Source organism: Pseudorca crassidens, chromosome 18 (genome assembly GCF_039906515.1).
Source record: "Pseudorca crassidens isolate mPseCra1 chromosome 18, mPseCra1.hap1, whole genome shotgun sequence".
Taxonomy (NCBI): Eukaryota; Metazoa; Chordata; class Mammalia; order Artiodactyla; family Delphinidae; genus Pseudorca; species Pseudorca crassidens.
In genome coordinates this window covers 73224852-73246947 of record NC_090313.1, presented here as the reverse complement: position 1 = coordinate 73246947, position 22096 = coordinate 73224852, and the positions used below count along the sequence as shown (strand labels likewise).

General features: G+C 36.6%; 1 protein-coding gene across 15 annotated transcripts in view; it reads right to left on the bottom strand.

The window, feature by feature from the left end:
• KATNAL1 (katanin catalytic subunit A1 like 1) overlaps positions 1 to 22096 on the bottom strand; it is a 90346-nt gene that overhangs the window by 48686 nt on the left and 19564 nt on the right. For all 15 annotated transcript variants that reach the window (XR_010936981.1, XR_010936982.1, XR_010936983.1 and 12 more), the window contains one exon: positions 10355 to 10523. Coding sequence is in view for 9 of the 15 variants with exons in the window: in XM_067713537.1 (XP_067569638.1) it covers positions 10355 to 10523 (169 nt within the window). In the remaining 6 variants the exon portion in view is untranslated. The remainder of the gene's footprint in view (positions 1 to 10354; positions 10524 to 22096) is intronic.

The following is a 22096-nucleotide window of genomic DNA, read 5'->3' as shown; positions in this document are numbered from 1 at the left end:
TAACTAATTTATGGTATTAGAAATCAGAATAGTGGTTATCTTTGGAAACAAAGTGGCAGAATAGTGGTTACTTCTGAGAAAGAAGTGTCAGGGATCAGAAGGGATCCTGAGTATGGCTTCTGAGGTGCTAAATGTTCTATTCTTGACCCCTGAGTGATAGTCACATGGATTACATGGTAGTTACAGAGGTTAAACGCAGTCAGCCGAAGCGGACTCCTACTGGTTTGTAAGAGCCAATTATTAAATTTGCAGGAATTTTTCTATAAAAAACAGCCATTGATAAAAATTAAATTATACAAACAGAATAAATTATATTAAAAACAGAAGTGGTAATTACTCAAAACTCCTCACTTCTAACTATTTAACTATTACTTATGCACTTAAGGTTACTTAAGTCTACTGTGTCTACACTATAGAATGGTAAGCTACTACCCATCTTATCTTGACTCTGAGTTCAGTGACTTCATGTTGGTAACTTGAAATCCATCATAGTGAAAGTTTTTATACCAGAGAAACCAGAAAATGCTATAAAACAGGGTTTGATTTCTTGTTTTGTTAACTGTCTAGACTTAAAGTAATGGGGAAAATATTACATTTTAAAAGTGTGTCATTTCTATAGTTGTTACAATGTAAATAGCACAAAAAATGAAGGAAATAATTTTCCAGTATTTGAAAACCATGATCTGATTCATCAAAGTTGCTCAAGTGATTGATCAATGAGTGAAGTTCCCACATATGTTTCTGTTGTTTCGCTTTCATCTGACTCATTAATAAAAACAAAATATCAACTAATATCCTAACAGAACTACATTCCTAATCATCTGTCAACTGCAACCATAGGTACCTACATTTGCAAGAGTTAAGCAAAAAGCAGCAAAGGCATTCGGTGAGGATCCATTGGCTCTATAAAGTTTACACTAAAGAGTACTGTATATTTTATTATTTGTAAATTATATGCTGCACATCCTTTATATCAGTCAGATTTATAATAAATTTGTGTGTGTATATATACGTGTTTATATACACATACGCTTTTTTTTCCTTCAGAAAACTAGTTATTAAACGTTTACCAGTACACTGCTGGTTAGATGATCATCATTCATCAAATATACCCTTATAATGTATACACTTTTCTTCAATAAAAAGATTTTTTTAAGTCACTGTTCACTTGTATAACCACCGATCAACAGTTCTCAAAAGAATACTCCAGGGGCTTCCCTGGTGGCGCAGTGGTTGAGAATCTGTCTGCCAATGCAGAGGACACGGGTTCGAGCCCTGGTCTGGGAGGATCCCACATGCCGCGGAGCAACTGGGCCCGTGAGCCACAACTACTGAGCCTGCGCGTCTGGAACCTGTGCTCCGCAACAAGAGAGGCCGCGATAGTGAGAGACCCGCGCACCGCCATGAAGAGTGGCCCCCGCTTGCCACAGCTAGAGAAAGCCCTCGCACAGAAACGAAGACCCAACACAGCCATAAATAAATAAATAAATTTAAAAGAATACTCCAACCAAGTTTACAATGTCTCTCCATATCAGACATCCCTACATGTAATCAGAGAAGGAAAATATTCAAAAAATGGCCATTTGTTATAATTCAATGAAATGAAGTCCTTTAAGTTTAATAGCTTTAAATTAAGTCTCTGAAGATGATTTACCACACTTTAATTTGAATTCTATCTAAAAGCACATACAACTTTAATCATGAGATCATAATGGAAGCACTGCTCATTTCACTAAGAGTTAATTAATCATAGTCTTATAAATATTTGAGAATCAGAATTTTATTAATTAAATTTATTTTTGGTTTATAATATCAAAACATCTATTGTTACCTAATATTTTACTTTTAGACTATCCTTTTTAAATTAAAAAATGCATTTGTTATTTCTATGTATATTTCTACACTGACTCTAGACTTAGATAGTAAAATAAAAATAACCATTTTTCTCAGGTACATTCAAATAAGACTAAAAAATATGGCTGTAAAGGTTAATTTATTCATCTGATTCCCTCTCATCAATAACAATCAACTTGAGGCCAGGAGTCACATATTAAAGTTTGCCTTCCTAGTACCTAGAAGTATGACTAACACAAAGTATGCACTTAATAAAGGTACATTAAGTAAATGGCGTAACAAACTGGCCTCATGATGACGCTGTACCTCAGGGGAAAAAACTGTAAGGCTTGAATAACAGATCACCATACACAGTGACTGTTATTTATTGAAAAATAGCATTTTTAAGATTGGACCTAACTTGAAGCCTGTTAGCAGTTTAAAAAAAAAAAGAAGAAAAAGATTTAATCACTCTCAGAAAGTGAACTGGTACTCTTAAAAGAAATAGATATTTGTGATACATTAAAATAAGACAGCAAGCATTTTCAAATAAGAGGCTGCATAGCATAATGGTTAAAAGCTCAGGTATTAGAGTTCAAATCCTAGTTCCACCACCTACTTGCAGTTGTAACTTCAGTGTCTCAATTTCTTCGTACACAGTACAGGGAAAATAACCCTGAGCTCACAGGAATTTGTAGGGAGGACTGGGACAGGTTAAGAATGCTCAAGGCAGAGTGAGACCTGTTGCTACTGCTTTTCTTACTAGCTGCTTCCTCATACAGTTCACAAGACTAAACTAAGCATCCAAAGATACTGAGAGTCTTAAGCAAAACATGTAATTTCTCCTCTCCTCTCTTTTTTTAACATCTATAAAGTTAAGTGGCTAGAGCAGAAAAGCAGCTTTCAAACTTCTGACCATGACACAAAGTAATAAATTCATCTTAGATCATGAGCTAGTGTATACAAATATATAACTAAATTTTTACATACTTATATACCAAATTTTTTTCTCAAAATAATACTGTCCTTATAATGGGCAATGCAGTCTGAATTTTCTAGTCTATTTCATTTTTCTTTTTAAGCTGGTTGCAACACACAAAGCTGATTTAAAGAAACCAACAACACTGAGTACCCTTCAGTACTCGATTTCAAATTAGCTTTCAATGGCAATGGATATCTGTCAGTTTCATCTGAACTGCCTCAAACCCTATCACTGCTTCCAGTGAATTTAAGGACTCCAGTATTCTAATGAATATCTGAGTGCTTACAAGGATCATAACTGAACCAAGCACACCTTTCAAATTCTAATGAAGTTCCTATGAGTTTTTTTTTTAATTGTAATCCCTTTTGTTTCCAGAGTGACTCAGAAAGTCTCTTTTATCTTCAAACAACTCTTCTTTTTCTTTTATTAAAGGGCTTATTTTCCAGTGACATTCTGAGTACTTACATGTGAATGAAGAACAACTAAGATTTAGAAAATTATTTGGAACTTTTTAAGTAAAAGACAATTTACAATATCCAGAGAAATTTATCTGACATTCAACAAATGCTGCCTGGCTGTTCTGTTCTTTGCTTAAGAATCCCATTTTAAAATCAACATTTATTTAATTTTTCTGGAACTCTTTTCAAATCCAACCAGACTTTTAATCTAATTTGGTAGGGATACTACATAATATGAAAAATACTAAAATAAAGAGGAAAAAGATCTGTGATTCCCAAAGCTCCATTCCTTACTCTATGACTTTGGATAAGATACTTTAGCTCTATCTCAGTTTCTTCATTTGTAAAAATGGGGATAAAATGACTGCCTACTACTTGGGACTATTTCATAAATTATTGTGTAATCACTCCAAATGGTACCTAGCAGGGAAGCATCCAATAAACCACGACCAATATCCTTCTCTTGTGTTATGTGAAGGTAAGATAAAGACTGAAAGTTCCTTACCTGGTTCTAAAAGTTTATCTAAAAGCTACTAGCAGAGTGATGGGTGGACTTCAGCCACCACCTTATTCTCTAAACTGCAAACCAAGGTTAGCAGCACAAAAATGAAGAACAGAGGAAGAAACAAAGATGATATATAAGACACAGATTTGTAAGTATCCATTATGCGGCTTTTGTAATGGGGAGAACCAGTTCAACTTCATCAGCAGGAAAATTTATTTATTTATTAGTACCCCTCACTAATCCCAAAAGGATCTGAAATGGAATCACTTACTGTTTTATGACATAATAGCTTGAACAAATTACAAACATAAAAAAATCTAATTCATTTTCAGTGTCCTAGCGAGGTAGAGAGAATATGTCTTTGGCTCTATCTCCTGAATAGAAATACTCAGAAAACATCAGTTTTATTCCATTATGGTCTAAAAAACCACAAGGTGTAGGAAGTTGGTCTGTGTAGAGTCCTTACCACTGACTGAAATCATATAGAGTAAAAATATTCAAATATAGTATGTAATTTTTAAGGATAACCATTTGCTATTAGTTATAAGCTGTATTTTCACAATAAATATCACGGCATAAATGTGATGACATATAGAACCCCTAGCTAGGAAAATAAAACTTCTCTGTGGCAATTCAATAACATCCTCATTCATTTGTGACATCATAAAGGAAACAGGAAATGCTATCACTAAAAATTTATTTTTGTCTTTTCATTAAAATTAAGGCTAAGAGAAACGTCAGGTCATCCTGGCTCCTTACTCTGAAAAATTATTTTCAGCATATTTTCCTAAAGTCCATTTTAAGGACAGCACAGAATTTCTACCCAGTATTATGTTTATTCACCAATCAATTTCCCAGATAAAGTAAAAGTACATACTGAACCCAAACCAAAGGAAATTTTCTCATTAAGAAAAAAAATCTTGTTTTACTCTAAAATTTAAAGATAAATCAAAGTTTAAAAAATTTTTATCAATAGTAAAGCGTATCTATCATCTTATTCTGTGAACACTGTAGACACATCTACTTCCTTATAAATCTTTCCCCTACAATTATGTTTTCATTTTAATTCAGAATACTAGTTAAAATACTTTTTAAGTTTTAAAACTTTATTTTGAATATTTCTATAAACGCTCAGGACTTCCCTGGTGGTCCAGTGGTTAGGACTCTGCACTTCCACTGCAGGGGGCACAGGCTCGATCCCTGGTCGGGGAACTAAAATCTGGCCAAAAAAAAGCTCCATTTTAGAGGGCAGACAGCAGAAGCAAGAAGAACTACAATACTGTAGCCTGTGGAACAAAAAGCACATTCACAGAAAGACAGACAAGATGAAAAGGCAGAGGGTTATGTACCAGATGAAGGAACAAGATAAAACCCCAGAAAAACAACTAAATGAAGTGGAGATAGGCAACCTTACAGAAAAAGAATTCAGAATAATGACAGTGAAGATGATCCAGGACCTTGGAAAAAGAATGGAGGCAAAGATCGAGAAGATGCAATAAATGTTTAAAACAAATCTAGAAGAATTAAAGAACAAACAAACAGAGATGAACAACACAATAACTGAAATGAAAAATACACTAGAAGGAATCAATAGCAGAATAACTGAGGCAGAAGAACAGATAAGTGACCTGGAAGACAGAATGGTGGAATTCACTGTTGCAGAACAGAATAAAGAAAAAAGAATGAAAAGAAATGAAGACAGCCTAAGAGACCTCTGGGACAACATTAAATGCAACAACATTCACATTATAGGGGTCCCAGAAGGAGAAGAGAGAGAGAAAGGACCAAAGAAAATATTCAAAGAGATTATAATCGAAAACTTCCCTAACATGGGAAAGGAAATAGCCACCCAAGTCCAGGAAGCGCAGTGAGTCCTATACAGGATAAACCCAAGGAGAAACACGCCAAGACACATAGTAATCAAACTGGCAAAAATTAAAGACAAAGAAAAATTATTGAAAGCAGCAAAGGAAAAACGACAAATAACATACAAGGGAACTCCCATAAGGTTAACAGCTGATTTCTCAGCAGAAACTCTACAAGCCAGAAGGGAGTGGCATGATATACTTAAAGTGATGAAAGGGAAGAACCTACAATCAAGATTACTCTACCCCGCAAGGATCTCATTCAGATTCAATGGAGAAATCAAAAGCTTTACAGACAAGCAAAGGCTAAGAGAATTCAGCACCACCAAACTAGCTCTACAACAAATGCTAAAGGAACTTCTCTAAGTGGGAAACACAAGAGAGGAAAAGGATCCACAAAAACAAAACCATTAAGAAAATGGTAATAGGAACATACATATCGATAATTACCTTAAACGTGAATGGATTAAATGCTCCAACCAAAAGACAGAGGCTTGCTGAATGGATACAAAAACAAGAGCCATATATATGCTGTCTACAAGAGACCCACTTCAGACCTAGGGACGCATACAGACTGAAAGTGAGGGGATGGAAAAAGATATTCCAGGCAAACAGAAATCTGAAGAAAGCTGGAGTAGCAATACTCATATCAGATAAAATAGACTTTAAAATAAAGAATGTTACAAGAGACAAGGAAGGACACTACATAATGATCATTCCAAGAAGATATAACAATTATAAATATGTTTGCACCCAACATAGGAGAACCTCAATACATAAGGCAACTGCTAACAGCTATAAAAGAGGAAATCGACAGTAACACAATAATAGTGGGGGACTTTAACACCTCACTTGCACCAATGGACAGATTATCCATAATGAAAATAAATAAGGAAACAGAAGCTTTAAATGATACAATAGACCAGATAGATTTAACTGATAGGACATTCCATCCAAAAACAGCAGATTACACTTCCTTCTCAAGTGTGCATGGAACATTCTCCAGGATCGATCACATCCTGGGTCACAAATCAAGCCTCAGTAAATTTAAGAAAATTGAAATCATATCAAGCATTTTTTCTGACCACAACACTATGTGATTAGAAATGAATTACAGGGAAAAAAATGTAAAAATCACATACACATGGAGGCTAAACAATACGTTACTAAATAACCAAGAGAGCACTGAAGAAATCAAAGAGGAAATCAAAAAATACCTAGAGACAAATGACAATGAAAACACGATGATCCAAAACCTATGAGATGCAGCAAAAGCAGTTCTAAGAAGGAAGTTTATAGTCATACAGGTCTACCTCAAGAAACAAGAAAAATCTCAAATAAACAATCTAACCTTACACCTAAAGGAACTAGAGAAAGAAGAACAAACAAAACCCAAAGTTAGCAGAAGGAAAGAAATCATAACTATCAGAGCAGAAATAAATGAAATAGAAACAAAGAGAACAAGAGCAAAGATCAATAAAGCTAAAAGCTGGTTCTTGGAGAAGATAAACAAAATTGATAAACCATTAGCCAGAGTCATCAAGAAAAAGAGGGAGAGGACTCAAATCAATAAAATTAGAAATGAAAAAGGAGAAGTTACAACAGACACCACAGAAATACAAAGCACCCTAAGAGACTACTACAAGCAACTCTATGCCAACAAAATGGACAACCTGGAAGAAATGGACAAATTCTTAGAAAGGTATAACCTTCCAAGACTGAACCAGAAGAAAACAGAAAATATGAACAGACCAATCACAAGTAATGAAATTGAAACTGTGATTAAAAATCTTCCAACAAACAAAAGTCCAGGACCAGATGGCTTCACAGGTGAATTCTATCAAACATTTAGAGAAGAGCTAACACCCATCCTTCTCAAACTCTTCCAAAAAATTACAGAGGAAGGAACACTCCAAACTCATTCTATGAGGCCACCATCACCCTGATACCAAAACCAGACAAAGATACTACAAAAAAAGAAAATTACAGACCAATATCACTGATGAATATAGATGCAAAAATCCTCAACAAAATACTAGCAAACAGAATCCAACAACACATTAAAAGGATCATACACCATGATCAAGTGGGATTTATCCCAGGGATGCAAGGATTCTTCAATATATGCAAATCAATCAATGTGATACACCATATTAACAAATTGAAGAATAAAAACCATATGATCACCTCAATAGATGCAGAAAAAGCTTTTGACAAAATTCAACACCCATTTATGATAAAAACTCTCCAAGAAGTGGGCAAAGAAGGAACCTACCTCAACATAATAATATATGACAAACCCACGGCCAACATCATTCTCAATGGTGAAAAACTGAAAGCATTTCCTCTAAGATCAGGAATGAGACAAGGATGTCCACTGTCACCACTATTATTCAACATAGTTTTGGAAGTCCTAGCCACAGCAATCAGAGAAGAAAAAGAAATAAAAGAAATACAAATTGGAAAAGAAGAAGTAAAACTGTCAGTGTTTGCAGATTACATGATACTATACACAGAGAATCCTAAAAATGCCACCAGAAGACTACTAGAGCTAATCAATGAATTTGGTAAAGTTGCAGGATACAAAATTAATGCACAGAAATCTCTTGCATTCCTATACACTAATGATGAAAAATCTGAAAGAGAAATTATGGAAACACTCCTATTTACCACTGCAACAAAAAGAATAAAATATCTAGGAATAAACTACCTAGGGACACAAAAAACCTGTATGCAGAAAACTATAAGACACTGATGAAAGAAATTAAAGATGATACAAACAGATGGAGAGATATACCATGTTCTTGGATTGGAAAAATCAATATTGTGAAAATGACTATATTACCCAAAGCAATCTACAGATTCAGTGCAACCCATATCAAATTACCAATGGCATTTTTTACGGAACTAGAACAAATCATCTCAAAATTTGTATGGAGACACAAAAGACCCCGAATAGCCAAAGCAGTCTTGAGGGGAAAAAACGGAGCTGGAGGAATCAGACTCCCTGACTTCAGACCATACTACAAAGCTACAGTAATCAAGACAATATGGTACTGGCACAAAATCAGAAACATAGATCAATGGAACAAGATAGAAAGCCCAGAGATAAACCCACGCACGTATGGTCAACTAATCCATGACAAAGGAGGCAAAGATATACAATGGAGAAAAGACAGTCTCTTCAATAAGTGGTGCTGGGAAAACTGGACAGCTACACGTTAAAGAATGAAATTAGAACACTCCCTAACACCATACACAAAAATAAACTCAAAATGGATTCGAGACCTAAATCTAAGACCAGACACTATAAAACTCTTAGAGGAAAACATAGGAAGAACACTCTTTGACATAAATCACAGCAAGATCTTTTTTGATCCACCTCCTAGAGTAATGGAAATAAAAACAAGAATAAACAAATGGGACCTAATGAAACTTAAAAGCTTTTGCAAAGCAAAGGAAACCATAAACAAGATGAAAAGACAACCCTCAGAATGGGAGAAAATATTCACAAACGCATCAACGGACAAAGGATTAATCTCCAAAATATATAAACAGCTCATGCAGCTCAATATTAAAGAAATAAACAACCCAATCAAAAAATGGGCAGAAGACCTAAATAGACATTTCTCCAAAGAAGACATACAGATGGCCAAGAAGCACATGAAAAGCTGCTCAACATCACTAATTATTAGAGAAATGCAAATCAGAACTACAATGAGGTATCACCTCACACCAGTTAGAATGGGCATCATCAGAAAATCTACAAACAACAAATGCTGGAGAGGGTGTGGAGAAAAGGGAACCCTCTTGCACTCTTGGTGGGAATGTAAATGGGTACAGCCACTATGGAGAACAGTACGGAGGTTCCTTAAAAAACTAAAAATAGAATTACCATATGATCCAGCAATCCCACTACTGGGCATATACCCAGAGAAAACCATAAGTCAGAAAGAGTCATGCACCCCAATGTTCACTGCAGCCCTATTTACAATAGCCAGGTCATGGAAGCAACCTAAATGCCCATCGACAGAGGAATGGATAAAGAAGATGTGGTACATATATACAGTGGAATATTACTCAGCCATAAAAAGGAATGAAATTAGGTCATTTGTTGAGACGTGGATGGATTTAGAGACTGTCATACAGAGTGAAGTAAGTCAGAAAGAGAAAAACAAATATCGTATATTAACGCATGTATGTGGAACCTAGAAAAATGGTACAGATGAACCTGTTTGCAGGGCAGAAGTTGAGACATAGATGTAGAGAACAAACGTATGGACACCAAGGGGGAAAGCCGCAGGGGGGGTGGGAAAAAAAGAAAATACAAACTACCTCCTCATCCTCCTCTAAGTGAACGTGGACTACTATTTAAGATTCAAAATTATTTCCTATTTAATTTTGTCATTTTTTATCTTTAATTATCAGAATTGTGATGATATTTAATACAATTTTGAAATTCAAAGAATGAAAAGCTCCATTTTACTTAAGATTTCTGTGTGTGTGTGTTAAGAAATATATACACCTCTGAGGTTACTGACAGTATAGAATGGCCTTCAAAATGCAAAGACTGCATAGGTTTTTGATTCAAAGTTTTTTAAAAAACCTCTTCCATGTCAAAACCAGGGTCCTCTGAAAAGCCCACTAAAAGTATAATAAGCAACAAACATCACGGGCTTAAAGTGAGTGGGTTACAAAGAGGTAGTCTTGCCTTGTCATCTCTCCCTCTTGCTCTACAATCCTTGTCCCTACTTGTAGAGGGTTTTTCACTCTTTGATATAGGATGTGCTCGGCCTACAGGTCCCCGGGCTCCTCCTCCTGGCATTTCTTTCCTCAGAGGTCTTACTTCTCGATTGGGACGCCTTATCTGAGGTGGAGCTCTGACAAAAAAATAAATACATAAAATTAAAATTAATCAAAGGCAAAAGTATTTCAATACTACATTAGTCAATAAAACTATTAAATCAATAAGCCCACAAGATCAATTTTTCCCCCTTTTGCCAATTCACGGCTACAACTCTTAGGTCAGTTTTTAAAGTGCTTTTCTGTAAAGTATACTGGTTGATACAAACATTAAATACGTATAAATGACACATACAGCAGCAATTATTTTGTCAAAAATAACATTCACCAACAGAGGGCAATACAGACTATTCCTATCTAATAACCTTAATAGTGTTAACAGAAAATCAATTCCTTTATTCATTACTGTCCTAAGCCAAATAAGTAACTTTAAAAAAAAATCATTAAAAGCTGAAAGGATAAGAATTCAAAATATATTTATTTGCATAGCTTACTAGTTTATCCTTTACAACCAAAATGATTTTCTCTGCTTCCATGTTGGAAAAACCATTTCATTCATCAAATTACAAACAGCAGGGCTTAATGAAATCTTCTTAATTTATGTGCAAAGTTTATGTGTAAAAATATTACTCATGCTTTGAGGGTGTCAAAAATCACAGGATCATTCAAATTATACAGGCCCCCAAATGGGAATCAAGAATTTTGATAACTATATGTGGCAAAGGATGTTAATTCTATTTATGGTGGTGATCATTTCACAATATACACAAATATTGAATCATTATGTTGTACACCTGAAACTAATGTAATACATGTCAATTATACAGCAATTTTAAAAAAGAATTTTGATAAATACATAAATATAATTATGCTTACAAAGTGGCATATTTTGTCTAATGTAATGTGAAACATGTCTTCTTCAAATAGTGAAATTATGGGGCTTCTCAGAACAGTATTTATTTGCCTCTCTCTGGGTGTTGGGGGAGACTCCATCACTTTGTGTCTAAGCTTTTAGTTCTTCCTCCCTGAACTGCCTCTGCCTCTGTTTTCCTACCTTTACTCTCTTTACAGCTCTGCCTGTATTTGCAGCCCTTCACATCCCATATGTGTGTTCCTTTTCCACCCATGTGCCAAAATCTATTCTTATCCCTTTTCCAGCTTCATGCTTTTAATTCATCTAACTCATCACGGAGTTTCTCTTCCTGGTATCAGAAAAAGTCTCACATGTGTATTACTCAATGAACTCAGGAAAACAGGAAAATGGATGAAAACCAGCAAGGTTGAAAACTCAAGGTAAAAAATAGTTAACATACTGCAGCATCTTCAGACTACTGGAATTAGACCGCTACATGAAAGTGCTGAGGATGAGAGAGGCTGGTGAAAAGTGTATGTCTTTCTACTAGGTTACCATACACTGACATCTGAATCCTTGGAGTCCAATCCAGTTAAACAGTTATTTACTGAACACCCACACCTGTTAGGAGGTATATATCCTCTACTGTGCTAGGCCCTAGGAGGAGACAAAGATGAATAAGCAATCTTGTGGGGAAAAAATCCACAGGAAAGGAACTTGAAAATCGTGTATAGTGAAATAGTTATAAGGCATTCTCAAATTTAAAGGTATTATTATGGTTTTGGTTCTAGCCCATTATTAGTCTTTTAAGTATTCTGTCAATAAGGTAAAAATGTAATGAGACTGGTAAAGACTAAAAAACTAAAAATGTTATGTTGCTCTATTCCTAGTATTTCATTGCAACCATTGTTTTTTGAACGAATTTCTGTTTTGTTTTGGTTTTTTTTTTGCGGTATGCGGGCTTCTCACTGCTGTGGCCTCTCCCGCTGCGGAGCACAGGCTCCAGACGCGCAGGCTCAGCAGCCATGGCTCACGGGCCCAGCCGCTGAATGGCATGTGGGATCTTCCAGGACCGGGGCACGAACCCGCGTCCCCTGCATAGGCAGGTGGACTCTCAACCACTGCGCCACCAGGGAAGCCCTCTGTTTGGTTTTGATGAAGAGGTATAAAGTAGTAGAGCAGAACTTTACTGTTTTATGTATATATATATATATATATATATATATATATATATATCTGTGTATGTATAATGTCTTTCCTGAATTGGATTCCTGGCCAAAGACAATAAAAAGCGGCTGACAATCTCTTCCACACAGAACACACGTCAAGTCTGCCCTTCTGCTAGCAGCTGCGCCTGCTATTTAAATAGTCTGTCATTGTTTGTGGTCCTGCTTTCTGGAGGCACAGCCAGCCCGAAGCTCTTGCTCACACAGCAAGCCCGTCCTTACAGCTGCGTGCCAGGCTGCTCGGTGGCCTCGCTGACGAGGGGTGAACTGCAGGGACTCTGGAAACATTTCTTCTGCCTCCTCAGCTTGTGCTTTCCCGCCTCAGCTTGCTATTTAGCGGTCACTGAGGAGTCCTGCTTGCAGCCCACATTGCACACACAGCCAGTTCAGTAAAGCTGTGCTGCGAGAATTATGTCAAAGCTCGTTCACAGGCTGCACTCCAGGTGTTTGCTGCTGCTGACCTTGTCCTGCCACTCAGTATTCTGACGGGCTCATAAACGGTCTGAAGGAAACTGCTCAAGAGGCCAGATGTGGCATTTGTGGCAAGTCCCACGTCTCACAGAAAGTGTGCCTGTGCTTTGCAGGTCTTCAGTTCCGTCTCACTGCAGTTTGATAGTACATTCGAAACAGACTGTCAGCTTCCCAAAGGACACCCTTGACTCTGTTCTGTACTTCTTCCTCCATTAGGGCATCACTGCCCAATGGCATGCTTCAATTTAAGGACTCAGTGACAGCTTCCAGGCTGTAAAAAATAAGTCTCAGGGCTTCTTTTACTGGTCTCTTTTTAAAAAGAGACTTTATTAGTAGGGTTACACAGCATCGTCAGCCTCTGCCCCAATGGTCAAACACAGGCTGACACCCTGCTAGCTTACCGCATTTCAAATATAGAGAATAACTGGAAATCTGCAGATAAAAGAGTAGCATGTCTACACTGAGCTCAGTTCTCCTACTGGAGGATATTTCCCCGTAGGAATGGGAAGAAAGATGCCTTACCCTATCATATGCAAATAAGCCTGACTTCCTCCAAAAGCCAATATTCCCTTTCTAAGCAATATTAAATATCAATATTATATGTAAATGTTCTTACAGCACTGCTTGTAATAGTAAACACCTGGAAACAACCCAAAGGTCCAGTATCAGAACAGATGCATAAATTATTATACATTCACATAATGGGATACTATATTCACGTGAACATGAATTACAGACACATGCAATAATAATAGATCAATCTCAGGACCACAATGTTGAGTGAAAAAGTAAGTTCAAAGAACACATACAGTATGATTCTAAGCAAAACAAGATACTGTGTGGAGATTAATATGTATGTGCTAAAAGTATAAAGAAAGGCAAAGGAATGATAAACCCCAAATCCAGGACAGTGGCTAACTCTGAAAGAGGAGGGGAGGGAACAGGATGCAGAGGAGCTCATAGGGGGCCTTCAAGGTAATGCTAATGTTCTTTATCTTAAACTCCATGGTGGGTACATAGATCCTACTGTATTATAACTCCTTATTCGTTACATAAATTTCATTATTCATATTAGTTACTTGGTAGTTAATAAACTTTAAATATGATGAATATAACAACACCACTAATTAAATTATTTGAGCACCTAAGAAAATGAAATTATAGGGTTGCTACAAAGTTTTTGGCATGTTCTAGAAACACACATGTGCTAGTGATGTGGGCTCAGAGTACACATCCTCAGTTGAACCTACTGTATTACTGCCTGGCAAATCTCCATAAAAGATTGGGCAACAGAAATAGAACTGTCTGTCAGACAGCACCACGCATCCAGGGTTCCAGAAATCAAAGGGGAAGAGACCTCTTCTGAAGATGCCTTCATTCCACACCATATTTAGAAACAGGGTCAAAGATACTATCACAATTTTCTCCAATTGCTATACAGGCACCTTCTTAAGATTCCCCTCTATTCAGCTCTTTCTATTTCTTCCAGCTTTCTGTTTCATGATTATTCTAAATTCTTTGGTTATATCTGTTTGTTCATACATTGTTAGAATTCTAGTATAAGAAAAAGAAATTTGGAACAGGTCTTATATATGCCCAAGAACATAAATCAAATTACTGAAACTTCTGTAAAAGGAAGAAAAATACTCTTACTTTGCTATGACATTAATCTATATGAATTAAACAGGAAAACATACCTCTCCATAGCTAATGAAAAAAAACACGAGTTCCAAGTAGTTCATACTGATATTTTTACTATAAGGACTTGGGGTCAATATATGAGACTTTGAGTCCAAGAGAAATTATTTGGTAAGAAATCAGGAGGCAAGAAAGCAAAGCTTAAACAGAAATTAGAGGACTTATTATTTGAAATTAACGATTAAGAATTTTATTTATTTATTTATTTATTTTTTAACGTACGCGGGCCTCTCACTGTTGTGGCCTCTCCCGTTGAGGAGCACAGGCTCCGGACACGCAGGCCCAGCGGCCATGGTTCACGGGCCTAGCTGCTCCGCGGCATGTGGGATCTTCCTGGACCGGGGCACGAACCCGTGTCCCCTGCATTGGCAGGCAGACTCTCAACCACTGCACCACCAGGGAAGCCCAAGAATTTTTTTTTTAATATTTATTTGGCTGCCTCAGGTCTTAGTTGCGGCACGTGGGATCTTCATTGCTGCATCTTTTTAGTTGCAGCATGCAGGATCTTTAGTTGTGGCATGCGGGATCAAGTTCCCAGACCAGAGATTGAACCCGGGCCCCTTGCATTGGGAGTGCAGTGTCTTAGCTACTGGCCTGCCAGGGAAGTCCAATGATTAAGAATTTTAATGTCCACTCTCATCAAATATATGACTGCTATTTTTTCAAATCAGAAAATATATGTTTATCTAATAAGGACAGGAACTACACTGGCTGTTGACATAAAAACGTTGCAAACACGATTCCTCCCTTCACAGAGAAACAGCATGGTGATCCGGAGTTAGCATTAGATTTAGAATCCTAAACCCTGGGTGCCTTCCTACTCCCAGGTCCACCAATTACTGATTATATGAGCGTATCACTTAACATCTACAAGCCTCATATTCTTCCTCTGTAAATGGGGATGATTACTACTTAACAGAATTGTTTAAATCTATTTTTCATTGAGGTATACCATATATTCAGTAAAATGTACATATATTAGGTATACAACTCAATAAATTTTGGTACTGTATAACCACCAGTAGAACAAAGAGCATTTCCCAATACCCCAGAAAGTTTTTTTCATGGCCCCTGTTAGTAAATATCAGCTGGTAAAGGTAACCCTTATTTTGACCTTACTATCATAGATTAGGTTCGCCTGTTCTAGTTTCATAAAATGGAATCCTATAGTACATACTCTTTCAACATTACCTGTGAAATTCATCCATGTTCCTGTATATAGCCGTTTATCTTTCTTCACTGCTGTGGAGTATTCTATTGCATAAATATACAACTTATCAATTCTGTGAATGGACACCTGAGCTGTTTTCTATTTGAGGTTTATTATTAAAGCCTCTATGAATATGGGAATTATCCTCATGGTGAACAGAAGCATTCATTTCTTTGGGATCTGTACCCAGGAGCAGAATAGCTGCATCATAAAGTGTATGTAAGATTAGCTTTAGTAAATATAGCCAACGGTATTCCAGAGTAGTGATGCCATTCTACACTCCCATCACCATGTACGAGAGTGCCAGTTGTCCCACCCTAGTCATTCTGGGGGTGGGGTGGGGTGTAATGGTGTCTCATTGTGGTTCTACCTTGCCTTTCTTGAATGGCTACAGATGTTAAACACCTTTTCAACAAGATGCTTATTAGCCATGTGAATATCTTCTTTTGTATAGTATCTGTTCCAGTCTTTAGTCCATTTTCTTTCAACTGGGTTGCCTGACTTTTTCTTATTGATTTACTGATCGTTGTTCTTTATATATTCTGGATACAAGTCCTTTGTCATACATATGCTTTGCAAACATCTTCTACCAGTATATGGCTTTCCTTTTTTTTTTAACTTTCTACCAGTATATGACTTGTCTTAATGGTGCATCTCTTGATGAAAAGAAGTTCATAATTTTAGAATTCTGACTTACTGACCTTTTATCTTTAATGCTTTATTGTCCAGTTTAATAAATCTTTGCTATCCCAAGAAGATGATGATATCCCTTCCATGTTTTCTTCTGGAAGTTTTATTTTATTACCTTTTTACATTTTAGGTGGTGATCTATTTCAAATTAGTTTTTCTATATGATGTGAGGTAAGGGGTTGAGATTTTCCTCACCACATGGACATTCAATTAACCCAGAAGCATTTACTGACAAGACCCACCTTTCCCTACTGAATTGCAGTGGTGCCTCTTCATAAATCACGTGACTCCATAGAACTTAACCTTTAATAAGTTCCAGTTCTAAAAAGAACTTTAGAAATTTTAGTTATTTGCTATCAGAAAATTATAAACAAATATTTTAGTATGATATATTCCAGAGTCAGTTCAAAATATTAATTTTTCAACAAATATCTGAACTTTTGATGAATGCAAGATACTACACTACGTAATAGAAAAGGCTTTTTTGTATACTGGATTAAGTCTTCCCTCACTATCTAACAAGCAAATCAATCACACTCAGAAACACATGGAGTACTATAAGCCATGCTGATACGAGTTGCTTTATATCCTCAAGGGTACTTTTTGTGCAAAAAAATCTCTTCAAAGGTTTACTTTGATTTTTTAAATATTCAATTTATTAAAGTGAAAACTGCAGAAATTCGGTTAGTCCTTAAAGCTTTTAGATTCACTTACAAATATTTTTTTATGTACAAGAGCAGCAGATTTTAGAAGTCACTTTTAAGAGGTTTTTGAATAATGCTTGATGCCATTCACAAACCTGGCTAATTAAATGCCACTAAAATTTTTAACATACGTCTATAAATGTAATATATTTTATTTCCTTCTTAGTTCTTCAATTGTCTTACTTAACAAAGCATAACTTACATATAAATACTTTCATAAACTTAGTAAGTTAAACTTATAAATGAGGTAAGCCTAATTTCTCCTAAATGTTCCCCAAAAGTACTTAACATAAATTTTCATGTAAAATCACAGATCTAAATTATTCCATAATACACTTAGAATTGGAATTGCATGCCTGTCACCCTCATTAGCCATATTGTCTTAAATTACAAGTACATAAAAATAATAAATAAATATGTACATATCCCTTAACAAAAAATACTACTATTACAGTTTTGAGTCTCTTAGACATTTCTACTCTTAATTCTAAATGTCACTGGAGTTGAAAGATGCTTACCCACTACAGAAGACAATTAGCCAAGTTAACCAAGGTAATATTTAGCCAAAAATTTCTGCTGGTATGAGATCTGGAGCTGCAGACATACTTCTCACACCAAATATTATACAGTCCCATTTAATATCACGGGGGCTGCCCTCTTAGCATTTTGATATTACCCACAACTAGGTATTTCAGCAAGAACAGGGGCGAGACTCTTGTCAGAGACTCTGATGGGACATACTGATCCTTATTTAAAGTTGCTAAGCCAGTCATTCTATCACTTCTAAGGTAGGGGAAGGGGACGATAACATTACTAATTATTTCGTCTAATGGTAGGATGCCACTACTCCCAGGCAGGTTGATTATTTAATTTTACCTTGCTCTTCTTTGGATCTAAAGATAGGCCCTTGCCTTTTCCATTTAACTCTAAAGACCTTTGAACTTGAAAAACTTAAAATATTTAATTTATCTTATGTCTAACTGTAAAGATCTTAAAACTAGATGGACAATGGCACTCTTTCAGAGTATAGGGACTACACAATTTTTACAGATTATATTAAAATACTATCAGTTGAACTTTAAATATCTCATAGTTCTTTGTCTAGTTTATGGTCAAGTTCTGAAAATATTCTACTGATTTTCAAAACACTGGAATACAAAAAAATATGATATAGTCCATGCATTCAAGAAGCTTATAGTTTAGCTAAAAATATATACATATTTTATGTATTATATTGGACATCCCTTTCTATCCACATATAAATCCTGCAATGAAAGCCTCGCTGAAGACGAGTTCCCAACTAAACTATAAATAAAAGTCCTCAGAAACAACAAACTGGAGGATAAGACCCTCAAGAACTTATGATAAATATATAGATACAGTTTATCTCTAATGAATTGAATTTTCTATCTTTCAGTTTTCTGTAACATTAAAAAAAAAACTCTGGATAAAATGTAACAAATATCCTGTTTATATATAGGTGATCTTACCAGAAGATAAGAGAAATACCTAACAGTCAAAAAATAAATAAAATACAGCTGACGGCATGGCAGTCCTTGAGGGTTTCCAGGGCTCGAGGTTTAATGAGCACAAAGTGAGGCCCGCGACAAGGCCTGAGGCCTACAAATGTCAAAGCTGAGCTGAGACTGGCAAGCGAAGCCAGGACTCTCAAAGGGCAGAATTAAACACGCACATGGAAGAAGCAAGTACGTCTGTCCATCTGAGCCTATGTTCTATATGTGTGGAGTAAGGTACAAGTCGCCCCCAGAAACAGGAACCAGGGCCTGCACTCGTGTGACTTGGGATTTAGTTTTATACTCCCTTAAGTGAAGAAATTTACCTAAAAGTGGTCCAGGCAGGTGACATCCTGAAGGCACCTGGCTGAACCCAACACAGACCCTCTGAGGAGTGACATCCCCCTAAACAAGCCACACATAGAATGACTCAAACCTTGAAGGGACATTCTCAGCTTTACCACAAACAAGAGCCATCAGAAATAACCAGAAGGATAAGGCTCCAAACAACTTCTGATAATAGAACTATCAGCTATGAACTATAAAAATGAACATTTAAAATGGTTAAAAGCGTAAAAAGGAATTTGAAACAAAAGAAACACAAGTCTTAAGTAGTGTTAAATAAAAACAAATCCATATTCAGATAATCTATAGTGAAACTATTTAACACCAAGACAAAAAATAAAATCATAAAAACAATGAAAGAGAAAAGAGAAGTTATCTACAAACGACAATTAGACTGCTCATGCAAACCAGAAGGCACAATCCTCCTATCACTAATGTCATCTGCAAAGCAGAGAGAGAGTGGGGTTGGATATAAGGAGCTGAAGTGAATATAGAACGAGCAGAGGGACAGCACTAGGGAACAACAAGAGGAGGAGATAAGAGAAGAAGGGGCCACAGTTAGGGGAAAAAAAAAAAAAAAAGAGGAAGGAAAAAAGCATAGTACAGTGTAACAGAAGCCAAAAGAAGAAAGATGGTAAATACTATCAACTGTTACAAAAGTTAAACACCTTAACTCTTGAGAATTTGGCATATTCCATTTTAAATTAGGAAGCTGTCTTCAAGAAGTCAGTCCCATACTGCAATGAATAGAGATCCAGGATTTCTACTCATTAAGGAAAGAGAAGCAGTGAATGGCAACACAGGGAGAGTACACATCACAGCAGTTTGCCAGAGGAAAGAAGAAGGGAGAAAACAGTGGTAAAGTGCAGCAAGGCAAATATTTCTTTCAAGGAAAACAAAACTGATGTGTTATGATTTCATTCTGACTTACCACTATCTTGTTCCCATTCCTTAGTTTATCTCTAATGAATTAAAATTTCTATCTTTCAGTTGTCTTTTCTGTAACATAAAAAAAAAAAACGATAGAAATACCAAGTTTTTAGGCACTCATTGTAATAAATACCTAGGATTCCAAAATAAGGTTTCAAATGAATGACTACTGAGTTCTGCAAAATAAGACAAACGCTTCCTAGAAAACTTACATAAAAGAAATAAAATAGCCAAATGGAATGGATGTCCCCTCTTGGGACACTTTAGGTGAGAATTTAAACCCTGGAAAACACCTGCACCCCGCCCTCACTCTCAGATGATCTTGCTTGCTTTTCTTCCCTCATCGAAATAATCAGGAGAGAACCTCCACAAGCGCTCACCTCCACATCTGCCCACTTCTCTGCGTCCACAGCCTTTATAACTAACTGCCTTCCCTCCAGCTACTCTGAATCAGCTATCCTGCAGCCGCCCCACCTGTACACTGGATCCTGCCCCCTCTTGTCTACTCAGGGACATTGCTCCAGTAGTGCCTCTTTCTCCCAGGCATCGTCAATCTTCCCCTTTCTGCTGCAGCATTCTCATCAGCATACAAAAGTCTCGGAAACAACAACACATTTTGATTCCACTTCCCCAACTACCACTCAATTTCTATGCTCCCCTTTTCAACAAGGCTCGCTGAAAGAACTGCACGCACTCATTGTTTTCAATTCCTCTCTTCCCATTCTCTGAACCCACTCCACCATTCTCCACCATTCCACCAAAACCACTCATCATGGTCACCTGTGAGCCCCATGTCGCTAAATCCAATCCAACTCTCAACCCTTACCTTACTTAACCCACATGCAACATTTGACAAAGTTGCTTAGAATCCTGAAGCTTCAATTTCTTCTAAAAAAATAGGGATGATATTAATAGTACCTATTTTAGAGGGTGGTTGTGAAGACCAAGAAAAAAAGCCATGTAGAGAGTTTATTCGCATAGTACCTGGTTCCCAGTTAAAAACTCCTCAATAAATGTCAATGACTATGGTTAATCAGCACTGCTACCTCATTCTTGCCATAGTCTAAATATAGAGTCCATCCCACACTCCAGAAACAGAATTCTGGAAGAGAATATGACTCCAGAATGTTTAGAAATGAGTATAATCTCAACCTGCCAATCATACTCAGCAATAACCTACTCTACCATATGAAGAATGACCTTAAAATTTCTTTCTTAAAATTCCATACTTGCTGATGATTCCTAAGTAACCACTACTAATCCCAATCTCTCTTAAACTCTGGTTCTCATTTCCAATTCCTATTCAACAGCTTCATCTAGATATTTAATTACCTGCTCCAATTCTCTCATTCTCTTATATCATTAATCACCAAATCCAGTCCATTCTACCTCAGTAATGGCTCTCACACCCATTTTACAAGACTGTCTAAGCTCAGGAAGGCAGGGACTGTGTCTGTTTCTGAATCCCACCGTATCCCCACCATAGTACTGGCGCCCAGCATAGTACTTGGCATACAATAAGCGCCAGCATCCTAGGTTAAGCTTTCCACAATGTCTGCATTATTTTTCTGATGGTTTCTGGCCAAGGTCTGTGCTGGGTTTTTTCTTTTATTACCTTTATACTTTCCACAGGGCCAAAAATAAAGTTGAGTATATGATGAATGCTCATAAAATATACGTTGGATAGAGCAAGAGTAGTGTTTTTCTTCCTAAGACTTTAAAACAATTTTACAAAACAATCTCATCATGATGTACATTTTACAGAGGTGAAAAGTGAGGCACAGAGAAGTGAAATTAACTTGGAGGACCACTCAATTAGTGGTGGAACTGATACAAAAGCTTGCTCTCCTACCTCCCAATCCCAGGAAAATTTCCCAGAGCCTGGGTGAGATACCAGTAAGGATGAGACGGCAGTTTACTGTCTATCGGTACTTGACCTTGGCCTTAACTGATCTTTTCCCAGTGCAAACTGGGATTTAATATGCGAGCAGTTACTTAATCTATTAGGG